General features: G+C 33.2%; 1 protein-coding gene across 1 annotated transcript in view; it reads right to left on the reverse strand.

Moving 5' to 3' along the window:
- LOC147070499 (voltage-dependent T-type calcium channel subunit alpha-1G-like) overlaps positions 1 to 19,357 on the reverse strand; it is a 630,303-nt gene that overhangs the window by 23,079 nt on the left and 587,867 nt on the right. The window contains exons 18-22 of the mRNA XM_085949528.1: positions 7,850 to 8,005; positions 4,473 to 4,607; positions 3,601 to 3,960; positions 1,894 to 2,416; positions 649 to 848 (exon numbers count right to left, since the gene is read on the reverse strand). Of these exons, the coding sequence (XP_085805654.1) occupies positions 649 to 848; positions 1,894 to 2,416; positions 3,601 to 3,960; positions 4,473 to 4,607; positions 7,850 to 8,005 (1,374 nt within the window). The remainder of the gene's footprint in view (positions 1 to 648; positions 849 to 1,893; positions 2,417 to 3,600; positions 3,961 to 4,472; positions 4,608 to 7,849; positions 8,006 to 19,357) is intronic.

A 19,357-nucleotide genomic window follows, 5' to 3' on the forward strand; every position in this document is an offset into this window, starting at 1 on the left:
ATCTTTGAAGTGTTCTGTATTATTGTTGTAGGCCCCCAATATTTTATTCAGACGGTTCTGATGGTGCTTCTCAATTAGCCTTCCATCTTTTAAAAGGTCTACGAACGGAATGGCAGCCAGTGCAACTGTAGAAGCCATTTATATAAAATTACATTTATTGTAAGAATTTTTAGATTTAAACAGTGTCTTTGAATAGGAATTTGATCTTCATGTTGGTCATCAGGTACGCACACAAGAGGGGGAGGGGTCTCGGATCCAAACCCACCCAGGACAAAAAAATACAAATTATTTAGGTGGAGTGAATATTACTTCTTCTTCTTCGTCAGGATCTCATGACTGACGGTCATGACTTGGATGATTTGGCTGTCAAATATTTTTCTAAAAGGGTTGACCCATATTCCCTTGATATTCTACGACACGCAACAAGGCCTGTGTCAGTGGAAGACCCATGGCACTCATAAATTGGAGAAAACATCTGATTTTTTGAGTGGTTGCTTTAATATTCTGACGCGGCATAAGACAGAACAGACGACACAATCGGACACTAACGACCCTAATACATAGCGAAACAATGTGTATCAGATACATGGACATAGATTAATTAGTGATCACATTTTAGCATTTATTGGTAAATTATTTAATGTTTACCTGAGGTACTGAACTATACGTGGACGCCCTTTCTCTCACGGAATTTTGTGGAGATATTCCCTTAAAGCTATTCTGTGGTGATATTCCTTTAGTGGTTTTGTTGTTCGGGGTATCGCCCTGTGTATCGTTTTGTATTCTGTTCGTTGACTGCAGAAGCGAGTCGTTCTTGCGAAGGCCATGTTGAAATGTGGAGCCGGGACCTGCGATGTGAACTTTATTTAGTAAAATTAATTGTAGCAGTATTTTTTATTAAAAGCTAAACACTTTTGATCTGACTTAATAATATTATAAAAGCATGAACATGAAGTATTAGTTTTAATAATACTTGGTCAGTATAAAATTATATTTAGAAGGGTTATTTTTTTTTAAATTTAACAGTGGAGTTTGGATTGGTATAACCAGATTGTCTTCAGACGATTGAAAATTCCAGTTCTTAACAGTTGCTCTTAAATTTGTTTCCAAGCCAATGATAAATGGATATTATTATGTACTATAATACATTCAGTACATATTACAATAATTGTATTTATATTATATTTTTATATTATATAATTAGACAGTTGAAATGTCGAAATTTATGTAAAATGCAGACCAAAGAAATATTTTAAAAGTAAAAAAATGTAAAATAAATTACATGCCAAATACCAAATAGCAAGTATAAATACTATTTGGACAGTATATATAAAAATACGGAATGTTTATTTGAAATGAGTTGCTAGTCGCCAAACCCGCTATGTGAGATTTCTCAATAAAATTATGCTCTATCAATAGGGCCAGGTGCGAGTATTAAATTCCGCCCTGTTTCGGGAGTCGCCAAATCCACTCTAGGATAAATAACAGGTACTAAACCCGCTCTACATAGCCGACCAATCAGATGTCGTGATTCAAACCATGATTTTCACCATACCTACGCTTAAATCGCTAAACAAACGTCACCACTACTTGCATCAACAATCAACATAATTTTTATCCCTTTTACTACTTTTCTTTTTCTTTCTTCTTTATAATACTGTTTCCATGTCATATTGTGAACGTCTTAAACTTATAATTTGTAATGTCCACAATATGTAAAATAAATTGATTTGAATTGAATTAAATTAAATTGAATTGAATCATCTTAAATTCACAAAACAGTTATTCGTGATTTACTTGAAATTCAAAAAAACCGTCTTAGCGGGTTTAGGAACTAAGGGACTCAAATATTGATAAAATCGTAATTGGTATTTGAATATATAATGAACTTACACATAGAATGATCCCTGCCGTTATTCAAAATAATAATTGCATCCGAATCAGACCCACTTCTGTGCTTCGTATTGGAATTCTTTCTTCTTAAACTAGGCCGCGTCAACTTCCAGCTATATCCTCTTTGTATCTTACATTTACCATCATTCTGCAACTGGCCATCATCAGCGATACTCGGCTGCTTCTTCTCATTGAGCAGACTCGACTTGTCGGATGTGGCAATTATGTTACTGTTTGATTGCATTATCAATTCGTTTTGGAGGGAACTTTTTGACAGCTGAATATTCTTTTCGTATTGAGTCGGCGCATAATTTGACGACTCCAGTCTTTCGGTTGAACCTGATATGGCCGCCCTCGGTAGTATTAACCTCTCTTGCCCGTTTACAACGATAGGTTTCGTGTGGTCGACTACGTTTAGTTTGTCTCTGTCGTTTGATTTTATGGACGCCGTTACATTTTTGGCTGAAGACAAAGTCAATGTGAAGCTGTTTGGCGGCTTTAGCAGGCCAGGGATGCTTGCAGACTAGAACATACAGATACATCACAATAATTAGAATATTATCTTTTATTAATCTCTGGATTTTCGAAATTGTTCTGCTTAAAGGCAAAAAATTCTTCCTATTTTTGAAAATATACCTACTTAAGTACTTACATGTAATTGAATTACAGTCGAGCTCGGTTAATACGATCACGGATATAGCGAGATCTCGGATGTAACGAGGAAACATTCTGATTTTCTCCATACATTTATTCACTTTTATAACGAGCTACTTATCGGTTATACCGAGTTAAAATATCGTCAAAAATTTTCTTAAACTGTTCGTTCGTTTAAAAACATTTTCGACCCTAAGCAATAAAATCCGACCGGACAGAATACCGCCGGGACCAGATTACGTTTATGACACTAGTTAAGTGTCTAATTGGTGTTTTTGCCGACAATATTGAAAAAGTATACAGGCATATGGTTGAAACTGTATTGAAAAAATCAAAGGTTTGTGAAGTCAGTAGGTACCTACCAGCCTTCATTAATAAACAATTTCTTTTGTAGTTTATGAATGCCATGCTTGTTTCGGGGAAAAATTGTAATTGTGTATTTTTGTTTGAATTGCCACATTTTGTGTTGTGTGACCGCTCATTTAAAATACATATTCTCTGATATAACGAGAACGCTTATAACGAGCAAAATCAGTCGGTCCCATCTTCCTCCTCCTTTCCTTTCCTTCCTCCGAATAAGGAAAGAGCCTACAAAATGTTTCTGTTAGAATACGTTCATCTCTCTTGCAAGCATGTCTTCTGTTTCGTTGGTTTCTCTACAAACTATCCAAATATAACATTTGTGATATAATGCACATCAAGGCCAACTATAGTCAGGACGCCGGACTGAATTGCAGTCAGTAACAAAATTGAAAAATAATGATATATATTGTACTAGACGAGACATAGATTTTATTATTTTTAATTTAATAGTTGCATATTGGTGATGAAGTACTTATTATTTGTGCATCACTGTATTAGACTCTCTATCTCCTTTTAAGGCGTGACGTCATAATATATGCACGATTCAGTATACTGAAAACCTTTCGACTGTATCAATCATACGTTGTTAAATACTTACCAACTATTAAAATTTAAATGAAAACTGTAAAGATACTTACTCTTTTTTAATAAATACTTACCAATAATAATAAAAAGCTCCCAAGTACTTACCGAACTCCTATCGATCGAATCCAGACTGTCGATCAACGAAGAATGCGACAGGCCACAGGCAGGATAATTGAATTCTCTAAACGAAGCTCCCGGCTCCAGCGTTGTGTTCGGGGAGTCCTGAGGAGTAGCGGCCGTCGTCGTGATGGTCGGAAGCTGCGGCTGATTTTGGCTCTGCATCGCCATCATCATCTTGGACTCCTTGCGGATGTTGCACTTGGACTGCTGCGTTTTCTCTGTGCAGCGTCTCCTGTCGCAGCGATGCCGGTGCTTGGAGTTGGTGTTCTGCTGGCCTTTCGATGCTCCTTCTTTGGCGGACTTGCGGACGTCGTCAGCTGAGCGCCATTGATTTTTGACATCAACCTGAAAAATTGAACATTACATGTCAGTTATTAATTAGGTTTGAAAAACGGCAAACCTTGTCGAATACTTATTTTCTCTTTTGTGTATGTGCAGTGACGTCCTTAGAAAAAATGCCGCCCCTAGGCAGCGCCAAAATGTCGCCCCATTTTTTATACAGTATTTTTATCATCCTTTCATGAGTCCAATATCTAAGATTCTAAGAAATGTGTTGTATGGATACATTACTAACAAAATATCAGACTGTAATAATTCGCAAATCTGCACGTGTCGTTTCTAGTCACCATGGACGTTGAAGGGCAACGGAAGTGAACTAGATATCACAAACCCGACAAAACCAATAAGCTGAGTTTTTTAATGGAAATGTTTTTTCGTTATTAGGTAGCTATTTATATATATTCCAAATGATTCTCCTCGATTTTCCGCCCTTCGAGTAACTGCCGCCCCCAAGCGACGCTCAATCTGCATACCCACACGGGACGTCACTGGGTATGTGGTCAAATTATTTTAATTACCTGCGTCAAACTTTCGCTGGACTCCGAGATGGACCTCGACTCATCGTATTGCATGTCGTTATTATCGGAGAAGCACTCTGCAGACAGTTTAGACTTCGCCAACTCCCTCTGTTCCCGTTCTCGTCTTTCGTTTCTCTGAAAATAGCAATGCAAATTAATGTACATAGGTATTATAAGACTGATTTTTTTTTTAATCATATACCCATTTCATTATGTTTGATCATAGAATATGGTTAATCAAACCTAGAACATGGTAAATAAGACATTCGAAATTCGAATTCACGTTCGAAAACATTCACGAAAAACCATGAGACAAACGAATATAATAATAAATTCGATCCTGATTCAAATGCGATTATAATTTGATTGAATTAAAATAATTACAATATAAAAAGAACTTTTTATATACCTACAACGTTTTTAAATTTTCTGTTGAATCAATATAAACTTGACTTGACTAGCTTAAACGATCAAAAAAATTTGTACTTGATAGAAATAAATTCTGAATAAATATAGAATACTGAAATGTCATTTTGACATTTCATATCGATTTCCATAGTAACGCACGTATATATTTATAATTTAGTTGCTAGAACCCCAGACCCCTAGCAACCAATAAAAGTGTTTTACTTTTAACGGATTTCTTCCGAAATGACTATTCTACTTAAAGATGGCTAAAAGTATTAAAAAAATGCATTGGCATCGTGTTCTGATATATTTTAAAAGTTTAAAATGTCTAGCTAGTCGGGAAGTTAGTTAAAAATCGATTGCAAGATTTGTACTGGATAAACAATCACTGGACAAATAAGAATACTACCTAATAAAAACGTTGTAAAATGTATTGAGTGACAATCGACCATAGCCAGTAATTTCCCTGGGCGAATTGCCGACCTAAACCAGATTTATAATGCCGCCCCCATGGCCCCATGTTGATACCATACGTTGCCCCATACGTTGAGCGGCGCGCGCAACTCAAACGTATAACCGTGTGTGAAAGTGTTCGTAGACAATGTCTTTTTTTGGTTATACGGTTATACGTTTGAGTTGCGCGCTCCGCTCAACGCTCCGCCGAACGCGCCTACGATGGACGGGGCTACGGTTGCTTCATTATAAAGTACAGTGAGTTCTCAAGCTATGACCATTCGCACTCACGGCGAATAAAAGAAACGTAAAAAAAATCTGTTTTGTTAAGCCGGATACTCATTAGCGAATTTTTTTGACTATTATCTATTATGGTTTGGTTTAGGCAGGGCTTAATTAATATTTAAAAACTAACCAACACCATCTATCTGTAAATTGTAGTATTAGTTCAATAAAAACAAATACGTATGACTAACAAAGTTTAATGTGCACCATATATGTCGGCTGTTAACAGCCTACCTCCACACTTCGCGAGGCACATCGAGTAGGTACCCAAGGTGGTGTGTTATTTGAAGCACTTTTTTATTGAATTTAAATAAATAATAATTGATTAATTTTAAAGAAAAATTGCCATTTTTTATTAATTGAACTTCGCTGTAATGGTCATGTTACTCGTGTAGACCAGGGGTTCTCATGTGCGGCCACCAGAGGATTTTTCTGCGGCCACCAACATCATTTTCAGTATTTAATTAAATTAAATGGGCTATCGTTAAATATGCGTTATTGGAAATGAGTCATGAAAAAGTATTTAAAAACCATTTTAATAATACCACGGTTGAAAAATTTTGGTCGAAGTTATACGTTGACCAAGAATCGAGTCAATTCAAAGAATTGACAACAATTGCTTTATTAATATTGTCGATTTTTCCTACTACTGTATACTGTGAAAGATCAATCAGTGTAATGCACTTCATAAAAAACAAATATCCAAAGAGATTCCAATCTCTTTGCAAATATCGAAGCCAGTTGAGAGATGTAAACATAGAAGCAGCCATGCGGCTCGCATTGAAAAAGAGGTGTATGTATTGAAGAATTTCCATTTGCATTATTTTTAAATAAATAGAAATGTACTAAAATGTTCAAATGTCTTTTATTAAATGGACTTTTCTTTCAATAAATTGATCCATTTTTTTAGTCAATAAAATTTAGTTTTAATTTTTTCAATCACAACAAAAGTGAAATTGAATGCGGCCACCAGACGTTTCCATAGAAATGTCAATGTCAATTGTGCGGCCACAGTTACAGTTCACGTGAGAACCACTGGTGTATACCATATTATAATGTCTATGAGAGAGGATGACTGCCAGGAATTATTGTAATCATGAATAGAATTTTCAAAAAACGCGGGAAAAAACAAGTGATGTTTCCACATTTTTTGTAGTTGTATGCCTGGTACCAACATTATTTAAACTTTACTTATACCAACAAAAAAAAAACACAATAAATTTTATACATAATTGCATAAAATATTCTTGATTGATGATTTTAAACAAAGTTTTATAATTATTTAGCATATTTTTCCGCGAAAGTTAAGAGATTAGTGAGTTTTTTTTTCTATTCATACTTCAATAAGTACATAGATTTATGAATGTAATATTTTTATTGTATCGGTACTTATACATAACTTTTCGTAAAACATCAACGCATCTATTCTATACACAAGGCTGTTAACGGCGGCTATCGAGGGTATTTTTTTTATCATATTTATGTATTGAGGCGTTGAATTGTTACAATAAGTAAACCTCTGAACTGTCAAAAAGTGCTATGTTTTAACACCACCTCTCTTGGCTGTGTTAACTTTTAGAGCGAGATAGACAGTTTTGACAGTTTAGCCAGCTAACTCATTGTAACAATAAAATTATAATAACTCAATACATGAATATGATAAACTACCTTCGATTGCCGCCGATATCCACCGAAAGTAGCCTTGTGTATAGAATAGATGAGCTGAAGCATAATATATAAGTATATAAATTAGAAAAATATTTGCAATGCAATGGTGCAGGATGAAGTCACATTCGTCAATTCCAACATATGTGTATAATATATTACGAAACAGTATATAGGTACCTATATTATTTTATTTACGAACATTCTCTTAAATAATACATATTACCGCTAGACGCAATGACAAACCGTAGGATGCATTTTGTCAAGATGAACATTTCTGGAACGATTCGGACATGTACATATTTCAGTGGGTGAATGCGGGGAGTGTGGGTGGGGAGGTGTTACGCCCATTAATTATAAATAACTCCATATCCTAACCACCCCAGAAATGTTCGCCTCAACAGCTACTTCCTGCGATGCGTCTAGCCGTCGTAATGGTCTTAGTTGACAAGTTAAGGTAAAACAATTCTTGACATCGTGGAATTCTAACATTTTATATTCTGGAAATCATAATGACACTGTTACTGGGTTAGGATAATGATGATTAATATTAACATAAAAATTACCTCAGAACTGAATCCTTCCACCAAAATGGCGACGAGCAAATTAAAGAGCACATAGTTTCCGAAAGTCATCAGCGCCACGAAATAAAGGGCAGCCCAATGGCTCGTTTTTTCCATTCCATTGAAAAGGACGACATTCCAGTCTTCTTGCGTTAATATCTGAAAACAGTCGTTAGACATTATTACAACAGCCCGAAATACAAAACGTGTTCGCGAAAAAGCTCGCTTTAATCGGCAAAGCTCCTTACAGCCCCGACGCCGACGTCGCGATTAAGTATTTTCAGTTAAAAAGCCCATAATTTTTTTGGTTCACTGATGAAAATTTTTATTTTGATATTTTTTATAGCTGCCTGAAGTGAATTTTGTTTTTACAGTTCCTTGCATATTGACGACAAATTACGTTGGCTGTTATCATTATATCAACAAATTCCATTCATTATTTGTTTTGTTTACTCTCACTGTTTGAATAATATCAATGTTATCATCATTAATTATAACACAATTTATCTGTAGTTTTTCCAGAGCTTTTGTTATTTAAATAAAGAACGATTTTATCATAAGCAACTTCCTCAAACACTTTTGTACGAAAGAACATTTACAGAAACCATTAGACCGAATCACAAATAGCAGAAAAACATTAAAATTGAATGAAAAAAATTATCGATTGCCGAAATTTTTACCGAAACAATAATTTATGAAAATTGAAAAAAACTGATTTATTTGAACACAATGATTTGTAGATATAATAAGAGTCATTGGCGAGGGGTGGAGGTAGGCTGTGGAAATCTGACATAAATAGTTCACACTAAACTTTGTCAGTAATATTTATTTGTTTTGATTTATCTATAAACCCACGGTGGCCGCGTGGCTTAAGCGTTGGACTATAACGCCGTGGGGCCCAGGTTCGAATCCTGGGTCTGGCAAGTACACATATTTTTTTTCAGTTTGTGTCTGTCAGGGTATGGACCTAATAGGCTGACATCCGTTTCTAGTAAAAAACAAAATCTATTAATACAAACCTCTACTCTGTGGAGGCCCATATGATCAATTAGGATCGGACATGGTCGAAAGAAAAAGAAAGAATAAAATATCTAAAATTGTATATGATATTTTTAATGGCATAATTTTGGATATTTCTGAGATAAATATATGAATATTTTTGACTACTAATAATTATTATCCATTATGGCTTGTTTTATGCAAAGTTTGATTGACTAACTAACCAACACTACTGCAATTTGTAGTCTTAGTTTAATGAATATAAAATATATAAATATGGTTGACGAGTAGTAGTGTGCACTATTTATATCGTATCTTAACAGCCTACCTCTATTAATACTACGCCACTGACGAGAGTATTGGACATTATTAAATTGAATTTATACGAGTAATTTAGGCGGGTGTTTGATTACTTACCTTTTAGTTAATCTAAATACTTCCAACATTTACAAATTTAATAGTTAGGGGTTTTTTTTTAAGTTATACTTCTTTAGGCGCGTTTTGAAAATCAGATCAGAGTGTATTTTTGGCGTGTGACAATATGTAACATATAATTTATTTTTTCACAGAAAAAAAACGCACTCGATTGGATTCGAACTGCCGATTGTTCGGTTATCGGCCGAACCCACTACCTTTACGCCACAGTATGATACTGCAATCGTGATGATTATACAGTATTATATTATAGTTTAGAATTGTTCCGTTGCCTAGGCAGCGAATTTATTATTGTCTGCCATTTGCAATTCCTTACGTAAACAAATAATTAAATGTCAGAGTGACAGTTAGTACTTTAAAAATAAAAACAACGAGAAACCATTGTATAATTTAGTAATATAAGTTAAAGTGTATGGAAATAAACCAACGGCGTTCCAATAAGCGGTCCTTTTTCTTGAGTGTGTAATTTAACAATATAATTAAGAGCTAGTCAAAGAATTTAGTTTATCACAAGTTTTGTTTTTGTTTTGTTACGCCAAAGAAGTATAACTTCTACCGCGCGTACATAAGTACATACACCGATTTTTTTTTAAATTCATACATATGTCCATGTCGTTAAAGAGTTGATCGATGAAAATACCATTTGATTTAAGTGTTTTTTAGATTTTGTGAATTGGCACGATCATGTTATTAAATTGGATAACCTAGAATTGCATAATTAATGTATCATAGAATAGGTTTAATATAATGATGGTTTTTGATAATTCAGACTTGCAAACTGTGAATTATCTACCATTATACTAAATTAACATAACTTCTATATATTATGCGAGGTTATGCCAGATTGCATAAGCCTGCTGAGGAAGGTGAGATTGTGTCTCACTTTTTTATTGCAATAATTGTTTTGATCAGTATTAACTCCATCAAATAGTAGTCAGTTTTTTTTTATTATTCTATTTCAGTAATTATTTATATATGTACTACCTAAACCATGTTTTTCTTCAAGATTTCGTTCTTGGCTCGACACTAAAAATTAAAAAAAAAAAAGACTAAATCCTATTATTACCTACGTTGGAATTTTTGTAACGATTTTTGATAAAAACTATCTAAAATGTGTTTAAGAATATGTTCGTATAACTTGGAACCCTGGCACTAATATGTGGTTCCAGTTTCGGGGTTATAAACCCATTTACGTTTAATATAATGATGGTTCAAATATATCCAGAATATTCTTTTTTTAACTATTTTTAACATTTTTTTTGCACATTCCAGGTCGCAATATACTTAGCCGGCCCGGGGATTCTTAGCACCCTCTGACCATTTAAGCCAAGACCTGCCCGACACTGAGGGCCATGCAATTTGATTTTCCAGCCATGATGATTACTATGGAGAGTTGAAGCTTTCGACATGTGGCTCTATAGACCGGGTGACAAAATGTTGAAGTTCTCAATCGAATGGGAAAGGACCGAGAAGTTCTGCGTAGTATCAAAACCAGGAAACTACAGTACCTCGGCCACATTATGAGAGGACAAAAGTACAGCATTCTACAACTTGTCATTCAAGGAAAGCTTGGGTAAGCGTAACAGAGGACAACGCCGCATTTCGTGGTTTAAGAACCTTCGTGATTGGTACGAGTGCAGCTCCACTGAACTGTTCCGGACAGCAGATGACAAATCTATGATTGCCTTGATGGTGGCCGACCTCCGCTAGGGGATGGCATAATTAGAATAAGAACATTATTTACCTTCAGAAGCATGATCATAAACTTCGATACGAAACTCAATATGCGAAGGAACTGCAATACAAAACACTTCAATAAAATATTAATATATGAACTTGTTTGAATCTGTGTAAATGTAATAAAGCATTTTTATAATTTTGTAAAAATAGTTTCTTTAAAATGTTGTATAAAGAATATCATTAATAAATTAAGTCTAATTAATTTGATATATTTAAAGAGTAAAATTAAATTATATATTTCTTAAAATATATATTATATGAGAGGTACACAGTGAACATCAAACATATATCTACTAGACATTGCACCAGCTTTTTTTGACAACCAAACTTCTGGCAAAGAACTAAACATTGATCGTCCATTTATTAGCACACATTAAATCCGCAACACGTGTTTGCTCACGAAAACATATTAATGTAATAATCTTATTGTATCAAACCTCACATTTGCTTAAAATATACAAATAATACATTTTTTTAAAATGCTTGGATGACTCTCAAATTGTAGCATTTTTCATTGATCGTAATATAAATTTAATATTGAATAGTACGAGTATTTTGCATTTTAAGATCAAGCAATCAGCGCTCGAAATAGGAAATTTTACGAACCGGAGCGCTTGAAAATTTTCCGAAAATATTAACAAAGGTACATAATTATCTAATTTCATGTATATTTTATAAAAATAAAAGTGTTATTTTTTTGTTATAATATGGCATATTATCTAGCCCAGACGGTCAAATTAATATTTCTGCGAAACAGATCAATAATTTTGCCGATTTCATGGACCGAAACAGTGTTCCGGTGCACTCCGGTCCATTTTGAGCCCTGCAAACAAATAACAACGTGGTATAAGAAATCATTTCTTTCGAAATGTCCACGATGAAAAAATACACTCGAGTACGGGTTGGCAACAACACGAACATAGACCCCTCCAAACCAACCCTCCCGGCACCACACTCGGTCTTAATCGAGCGTATCACGAAGCCATACTTTTGGATGTGAAGCATCAGCATTTTTTAACGCCTAGGAATGTCTCAGGAGCAGATGCCCAAGACTAAAATCACTACGCTCTCAAGTGAGTTTTGACTGAGTTTGCTGAAATACGTAATTTTATAAAAAGTGCCTTGGGAGAGAAAGGCACGGAGATTTATGAGAAATAAATGAATTTGGTAACAAATGTACAATAATATTAATTAATTATATGGAATAAATTAGATAGAACGCCCGTTTCTTAATCTGTTGGTCGGTTGTTCAAATCCCGCGGCTTGATCTAATGTAACCCTTGTTTTTTCAATGCGTGTTTTCATTACACGTACATAATATTTACTATAAAGTTCGGCAAGATAATTTTTTTAACAGCTTTATAATTTAACAATTAAAATATTTTACCTACATATTCAGTTACAAATAATGGTTACAAATTTGTTTACTTGCATTATAATTTGAGAGTCAACGAAGCAAAAAATATACAAACAAAAAAATCACACAGAATCCATTTTGTAAAATAAAATAAATCAATTATGATTCAAGTACCAACATAAAAATAATAAATTAAATTACAGTGTATACTTGACCATGAATAATTGATAAATCTGTATCTTATATAATGGGTAACACCAAAAACACTCCGGTAAATTAAAAAAAAAATACAAGAAAAATAATAAACATTTAATTTATATTAAAATCAATAATTTTATATTTAAGTGGATGTTTATAATATGATGACATAAGCGTGGGGTGAATGAGACAGTAAGTAGTAAATGAAAGTAGAGTTTGATTCTTGTAAGTAGTGGAAGCTGTGAGTATATTATAATATATAATTATATAATCATTGAGTAAGTGTGAGTAGCTTTACATCAGAGTAGGGGTGGGGAGTCTATTTTCCAGGCACAAGATAGTAAAATAATGAAAAGGTCTATAATATACCCTAATAATTATTATTCTCTAAAAATATGTTGGATATCGTGCAGTTAATTCGTACGCATAACACGATGCTGTTTTAAACTAACCAATAATTAAATAGACACGATTGTTTTAAACTGAAAACAGTAGAAATGTCATAATTAACGAAAACGCAGCGAAATTGAAGAGTCACTTCCCAAATTTTACGTCAGTGATTGATCATAATAGTGTTATAAAATAGTTAATTAGCAATGATGTGAGTCTGTCTTTTGAGATCAGACATGCTATTCAAAAGCAATATGTCTATATTCCAATTTTAAAAAGATTATTCATACTGAATACTCGATGACATTTATCAAAACAAATGAATGTGGGGGGTATCTACTGTCAGAAGTAGTTGTAGTCATGAAAATATAAATAGATTTCCAAAGCATAAAACATATACCACCAAATTAATAGAAAGTCCCATACCACAGTACATTTTCCCTCACTGGGAGAAGTGCCCGAGCAGCTAGTATGTAATTGAATTTATTTATTAGTTTTGTGGATACTTAATTCAATTTCAATTGAACCATGTCCGATCCTAATATGATCATATGGGCCTCCACAGAGTAGAAGTTTGTATTAACAGATTTTGTTTTTTACGAGAAATGGATGTCAGCCACTTGCTCAACCTATTAGGTCCATACTCTGACTTACACACAAATTGAAAAACAATATGTGTATTTGTCAGACCCAGGATTCCAACCTGGGAATCACGGCGTTATAGTCCAACGTTTAAGCCGCGCGGCGGACCACCACACTATCATATAAATATTTTGTAAATATACAAGGCACGCGCTGCATCCACAGCATCCATGGACCGCACGCCACTGTTAATATTTGGAGATTTATTGTCTAAAGGTGAGATTAGTTAGACGTGTGATCGTTGGCTTCCGAGGTAAAGTCAAAATTTAACAGACATGTTACGTTAATTACTATATAATATTTTTAAAATCTATAAATGATCAGTAAGTAGGACATTAAAATATTTTTTTAAATATGTTTTTTATTATTGACTTATTTATGTTGATAGTCACTCTCTTTGTATAAATAATACAGTGATTAAAAAAGGGTTTTTAAGATAATATAATATTTCTTATGTCACGAAAAGGGTAGGTGATCAATATGAAAATCCGTTTATCTGGCAATTGGTGAAACATTTAATATACAATAAATGTACTTATATTTCGAAATTTTGTAATTATTGAATAATGTCTAGAATAGTGTGTAATGTAGGTAGTTTGATAATTAGAAAATAGGTACTGAATATTTAACTTGATTTCATTTTTGAAGTTATACTTCTTTTGGCGCGTTTGGGAAATCAGATCAGAGTGTATTTTTGGCGTGTGACATGTAACACATAATTTATTTTTTCACACAAAAAAAACGCACTAGATTGGATTCGAACCACCGATTGTTCGGTTATCAGCCGAACGCACTACCTTTACGTCACAGTATGTGCAATACAATCATGACGATTATACAGTATAATATTATAGTTTAGAATTGTTCCGTTGCCTAGGCAGTGAATTTATTATTTTCAGCCATTTGCAATTCCTTACGTAAACAAACGATTAAACGCCAGAGTGAACGACAGGTGGTACGTTAAAAATAAAAACAACGAGAAACCATTATATAATTTAGTAATATAAGTTAAAGTGTATATAAATAAACCAACGGCGTTCCAATAAGCGGTCCTTTTTCTTACATCTAACAAGATAATTAAGAGCTAGTCAAAGAATCTAGTTTATCACAAGTTTTGTTTTTGTTTTGTTACGCCAAAGAAGTATAACTTCTAACGCGCGTACAGAAGTACACACACCGATTTTTTTTTATTAACAATTTAAACGATAGGTATAAGTTATAGTTGATGTCCCATACTGATTTTTGATAGTTATTTAAATATACGTAAAAACCAAATAATTTTTATTGGTTTATAATCACTATTATAAACAAACACTGACTCTTTTTTTGCGGGTACGTATGATCATAATAATTTATTGATAAAAATTTCCTTTTATCTTGAAGATAAGTGCCTAAGTTATAATACTACTCGTACAATAGCCGATAAATTAGACAGAATTTTGTAAGAAGATAATCAACACATTGAATTGGGAGAGAATTAAAATAATCATTCGTAATACAAGTCATATAAAAAGCGTTGCGGTTTTTTCAGATTCGAAAATGGTTCGGTCACATTAAGATCTCATGATGCAAGGAGTCCAAAGAGAAAGTGATAGCGATAGTGTCTAGCCTTCGATGTGAGAAGAACAAGAAGTAGAAGAATTAAACTGTCAGCCATTGGGGGGGGGGGGGGGTATAAGTAAATAGTATTTATTTAACATGACTCAAGAAATAGTATTGTATTTAAAAGAGTTTGTGGTGCGTATGGGGGACATTCATCGAAGAAAATGCTCACAGAAAAATAAGCTGGCATTCGTATATGATTGTTGAAAATAATACCTAGGTATATATTTTAATGTGTGAATAATATAAAGTTATGTAAAATACACAATAAAGTTTTGTTATCCAGAATTTAGAAAAAAACACTAATTTATTTCTTATATTCGTTTTAAAACTTATTTGAAAGTTATGAAAATTGCAATATGTATTAAAATATTGTTTTTTATGAAGTTGTTTTTAATAATATAGTGTAATAAATACATTTTTTTTAAATAATATAATTATTATTGCTATATATTTATATATTTGTGGTTTTCACTTTTTTATTTCAAAAATAAATACTACATGCATAGAAAATTGTCACTAAAGGAGCTACCAGTAAACAACGACAAGTCATTAGTACGTTCAAACATGCACGAAATATTCACAGCATGCTAATAAGCGAGATGTGTACAGATGCAAACATGCGACATAACAAACACCGCGCCGGTGCGAACACGGCATACCTGAAAAACCGTCACTGTCGCCCACAGTATATTGTTGAAGTGTTTCCGGTCGCACTCGCACCTGGGATGTTGGGCCACTATTTCCGGGCAGGTGCACTCCCGCTCGCTTCCGCTATCGTAGACATACTTGCAAAACTTACCGCCAAATAGATACATCCCCAGGATGCTGCAGGAATCCCGTGCCCGACAGTTGGCGTGTGTGTGTGCGAGAGAAATTTTCGGGAGGGCAACAATATATGAGAATATGGCAGGCGGAAATGATTCGATTTTCGGATTCGGCGGGCTTATTCTGGCGGGAACTTTAACTTAAAGACTCTGCTTCACTAAGTACGCCGTTATGCGCCAAAGTGACGTAGATCAGCCGCACATGGTTTGTTGTGGCAATTAAATGTGTAGAATTACACACATACATACATTATTTGAAACACATACTGACGCAACGCAACGTACTCTGTAGAAGAGAAACTTTACTATTAGGGTATGTACAGACTGAGGCAAATCGGCGAAAGAAAGCCATTTTTTATAACTAAGTAAAACAAATTATAAAACAGAATTTTACGGCTGGCAAGAAATATTGATGGAGTGTTTTTTTATTAAAAATAATAAACATTTTAAAATGTTTAGTAATAACTTATTTTTTAGTACATACTTGTTTCACAATTATTATACATCTTATATAAGTTTTATCCTAACAGATATTTTTAATTAAAAATTGGAATACCTAATAAAATTAATATTAATTATAATGGTGGCGACTAATTTCCATGTAATGTAAAGCCGCATTTAGACCAAGAGAGCGAATGTTTGTTCTTCCCCACTCCAGAGAAATTCTCTTGACGTAAACGCTTTTTGTTGAGCGAGCATAAGAATTTTGCTGGAGTGGGGGAAGAAGAAACATTCGCTCGCTTGGTCTAAATGCGGCATAATGTAAGATACAACTCGAGCATTACAGCAGTCACTGCAGCGAGCGGAACCGGTCGATGCGAGCACCGTATGCTCCACTAAACTGTCGGCTTTTGTGCGAATCCCTTTGTGTGTTACATTAGTAGCCAGTACTAAAGATCTACCATCGTAAGTTGGCAGCCGGTCAAATTTGAAACTAAAATTGTCTATCGAGGATAAATTTGTTACAAATGCCATTTAATTTTACAACATGTTTCTCGAATTATGGATTGCATAATATTTGTACAGAAATCTACTACCAATAAAAAATTATAAATTACCATTTTTTTGTTAGTTATGGTAATATTCTCAATGTCATACTAGCGCCCTCGCTGAAATGCCAATTTATGATGGTAGATCTATAGTCCGTGCGTCATCGCTAAAATAGACCACGATTGAACATAGTGCTAAAAGTCGTACGATGGTAAAAAGCTCGCCGCGAATGTTACATTACATGGAAATGATACAAGTCAGTCGCCTCCTTTATAATTATATTTAACATAAATAGCGAAGATCTGTCTTCATAGTAAAAAAACTTTATTATTTATGAAGAGAGTTCTGTAGTGAAACAATACCATTCATTTTTTCGTCGTTTCACCCTACTGTGTACACACCTTTATGCGGTATTTAGCAGAATGTAAATAATTGTTAGTTTCATGTGTGATATTTGACTTAATATAATATTGTAACATAGCTTCAAGAATAAGAGCCGTTTCACACGGGACACTTTTAGCAAGCCACCGGCGTGGTGAGATTCTGCATTTACATATTATAATAATGAACACGACACTCGTGTGTCCCTGTCTGAAAGAGCCCATTCAGTTATGTATAAATGCAAAATATCGCCACGCCGGTGGCGCACACAGGTGTCCCGTGTATGCTATTGTTGAGCTATACTTATGAACTAACATACATTGTATCAATGCGTAAACATACGCTAAATACCGCTGTACAACATTGTACTTGTAGTGCCCACTAGAACAAGCCTGCAGGAAGTTTATTCTTGCAGTCACGTTGACTGTTATGTAAAAATAATCACAATATGTTCACGCATATTTTTCTTATATAAGAAAATACCTACGTGAACTTGTGTTATAATTTGCATTTCAATTAAATCGTCTGCTGGAATAAACACGTTGATGGGTATAACATCTTTGATAATGGCGAAGCATATTATTATAAAAAAATATTAGTAATAATAAATAATAAATTAATCCACATCGGAAACCCTAGATTTTCAAATATACAATATAAAAGCAATACCTGTGCTTAATATCTTTAATATCTTAAACTTTTGTTAGTTAAAAGCTGTGGATGAGTGAATAATAATTTATCGTATAATTATTATTTTCGCTTTGTGTTACCTATATCGTAAGGGCGTGTATTCACTAAGCAATAAATTGCAGTTACTGGTTTTTTCTACGACTTATACAGTTCTAAAGGTTGCTTTGCGTTTACACTGGTTGTAACTGTAGCGTTCAGCTGTTGCGGTAACTTGTGAGTGCACAGCCTAATACTTACCATTTCAATTCAATTATAATAATTAGCGCTGCAAGTGACAAAAATTCTACATATTATGCTGATTGGGTATCTTTTGTGTTATACAATACGAATGCGGATTTACCTACTTTGTTAATTAAACTTATAAATTTAATTATAGATGTATATTATGAATATTTTTGAATTTGGTGATGTAATCGTGGATTTGTTTCAATAAGCCAAATTATTTTTAAATTAAAACTACAAACGATTTTTTACATTAAATATAAATATTAGCTAAAATTTAATTTAAAAACGTAAGAAAATATCGTTATATATTAAACATAAGACTTAAAACTATTTTTATTAATGATTTATAATATTTTTTTAAAGTATAAGTGAAAAATTAATAATAACTATAGTGTTAATTAATTATAATAAATATATTTATATAAACATTACCTCTTTCTTGAGGAGATATAAATAATTTATTAGCAAAATTTATTCAGACATTAATAAATGATTTGTCGAAATTCGTTGAAATTTTAGATTGTAACTTTATAATTTTCAAGTGAGATGAATAGAGATCGCGAGATTCAATTTATATTTTATTAAAATAAAACGATTAATAATAATTTTACTGAAGATTTTATGAAAACAAATTGGAAAATTTGACGTTTAATAAAATATAACTTTATTAAAATAGTTTGATTGACAGTTAAGTAGCAGTTGTTATAGTGTTGTGTTATAAAATAAAAAGTCATCAACAATTTGATATACAACTTTGTACAATATTTTGGTTGGGTTAAGTTAGAAACATTCGTCGCCCATAATTTTTTGTGTCTACAATTTTATTTATACCACACATTTCTTCACTCCATATATTGAAATAATAATATATTATGTATGATAAATCCTTCATAATTATTTCCTATTGCTTTTATATCAATATGAATTCATAAAAAGAATAAAATGGATTTATTAAACTTTTTCAATAAAAGCATTTTTATATTATATCTATAGATAAAATAGAATATTTATATTTAAAAAAAAATCACTACTAAA

The sequence above is a fragment of the Rhyacophila brunnea genome, unplaced genomic scaffold (assembly GCF_057557595.1).
Source record: "Rhyacophila brunnea isolate RB1 unplaced genomic scaffold, BYU_Rbru_1.0 scaffold_22, whole genome shotgun sequence".
In the NCBI taxonomy this organism is placed as follows: Eukaryota; Metazoa; Arthropoda; class Insecta; order Trichoptera; family Rhyacophilidae; genus Rhyacophila; species Rhyacophila brunnea.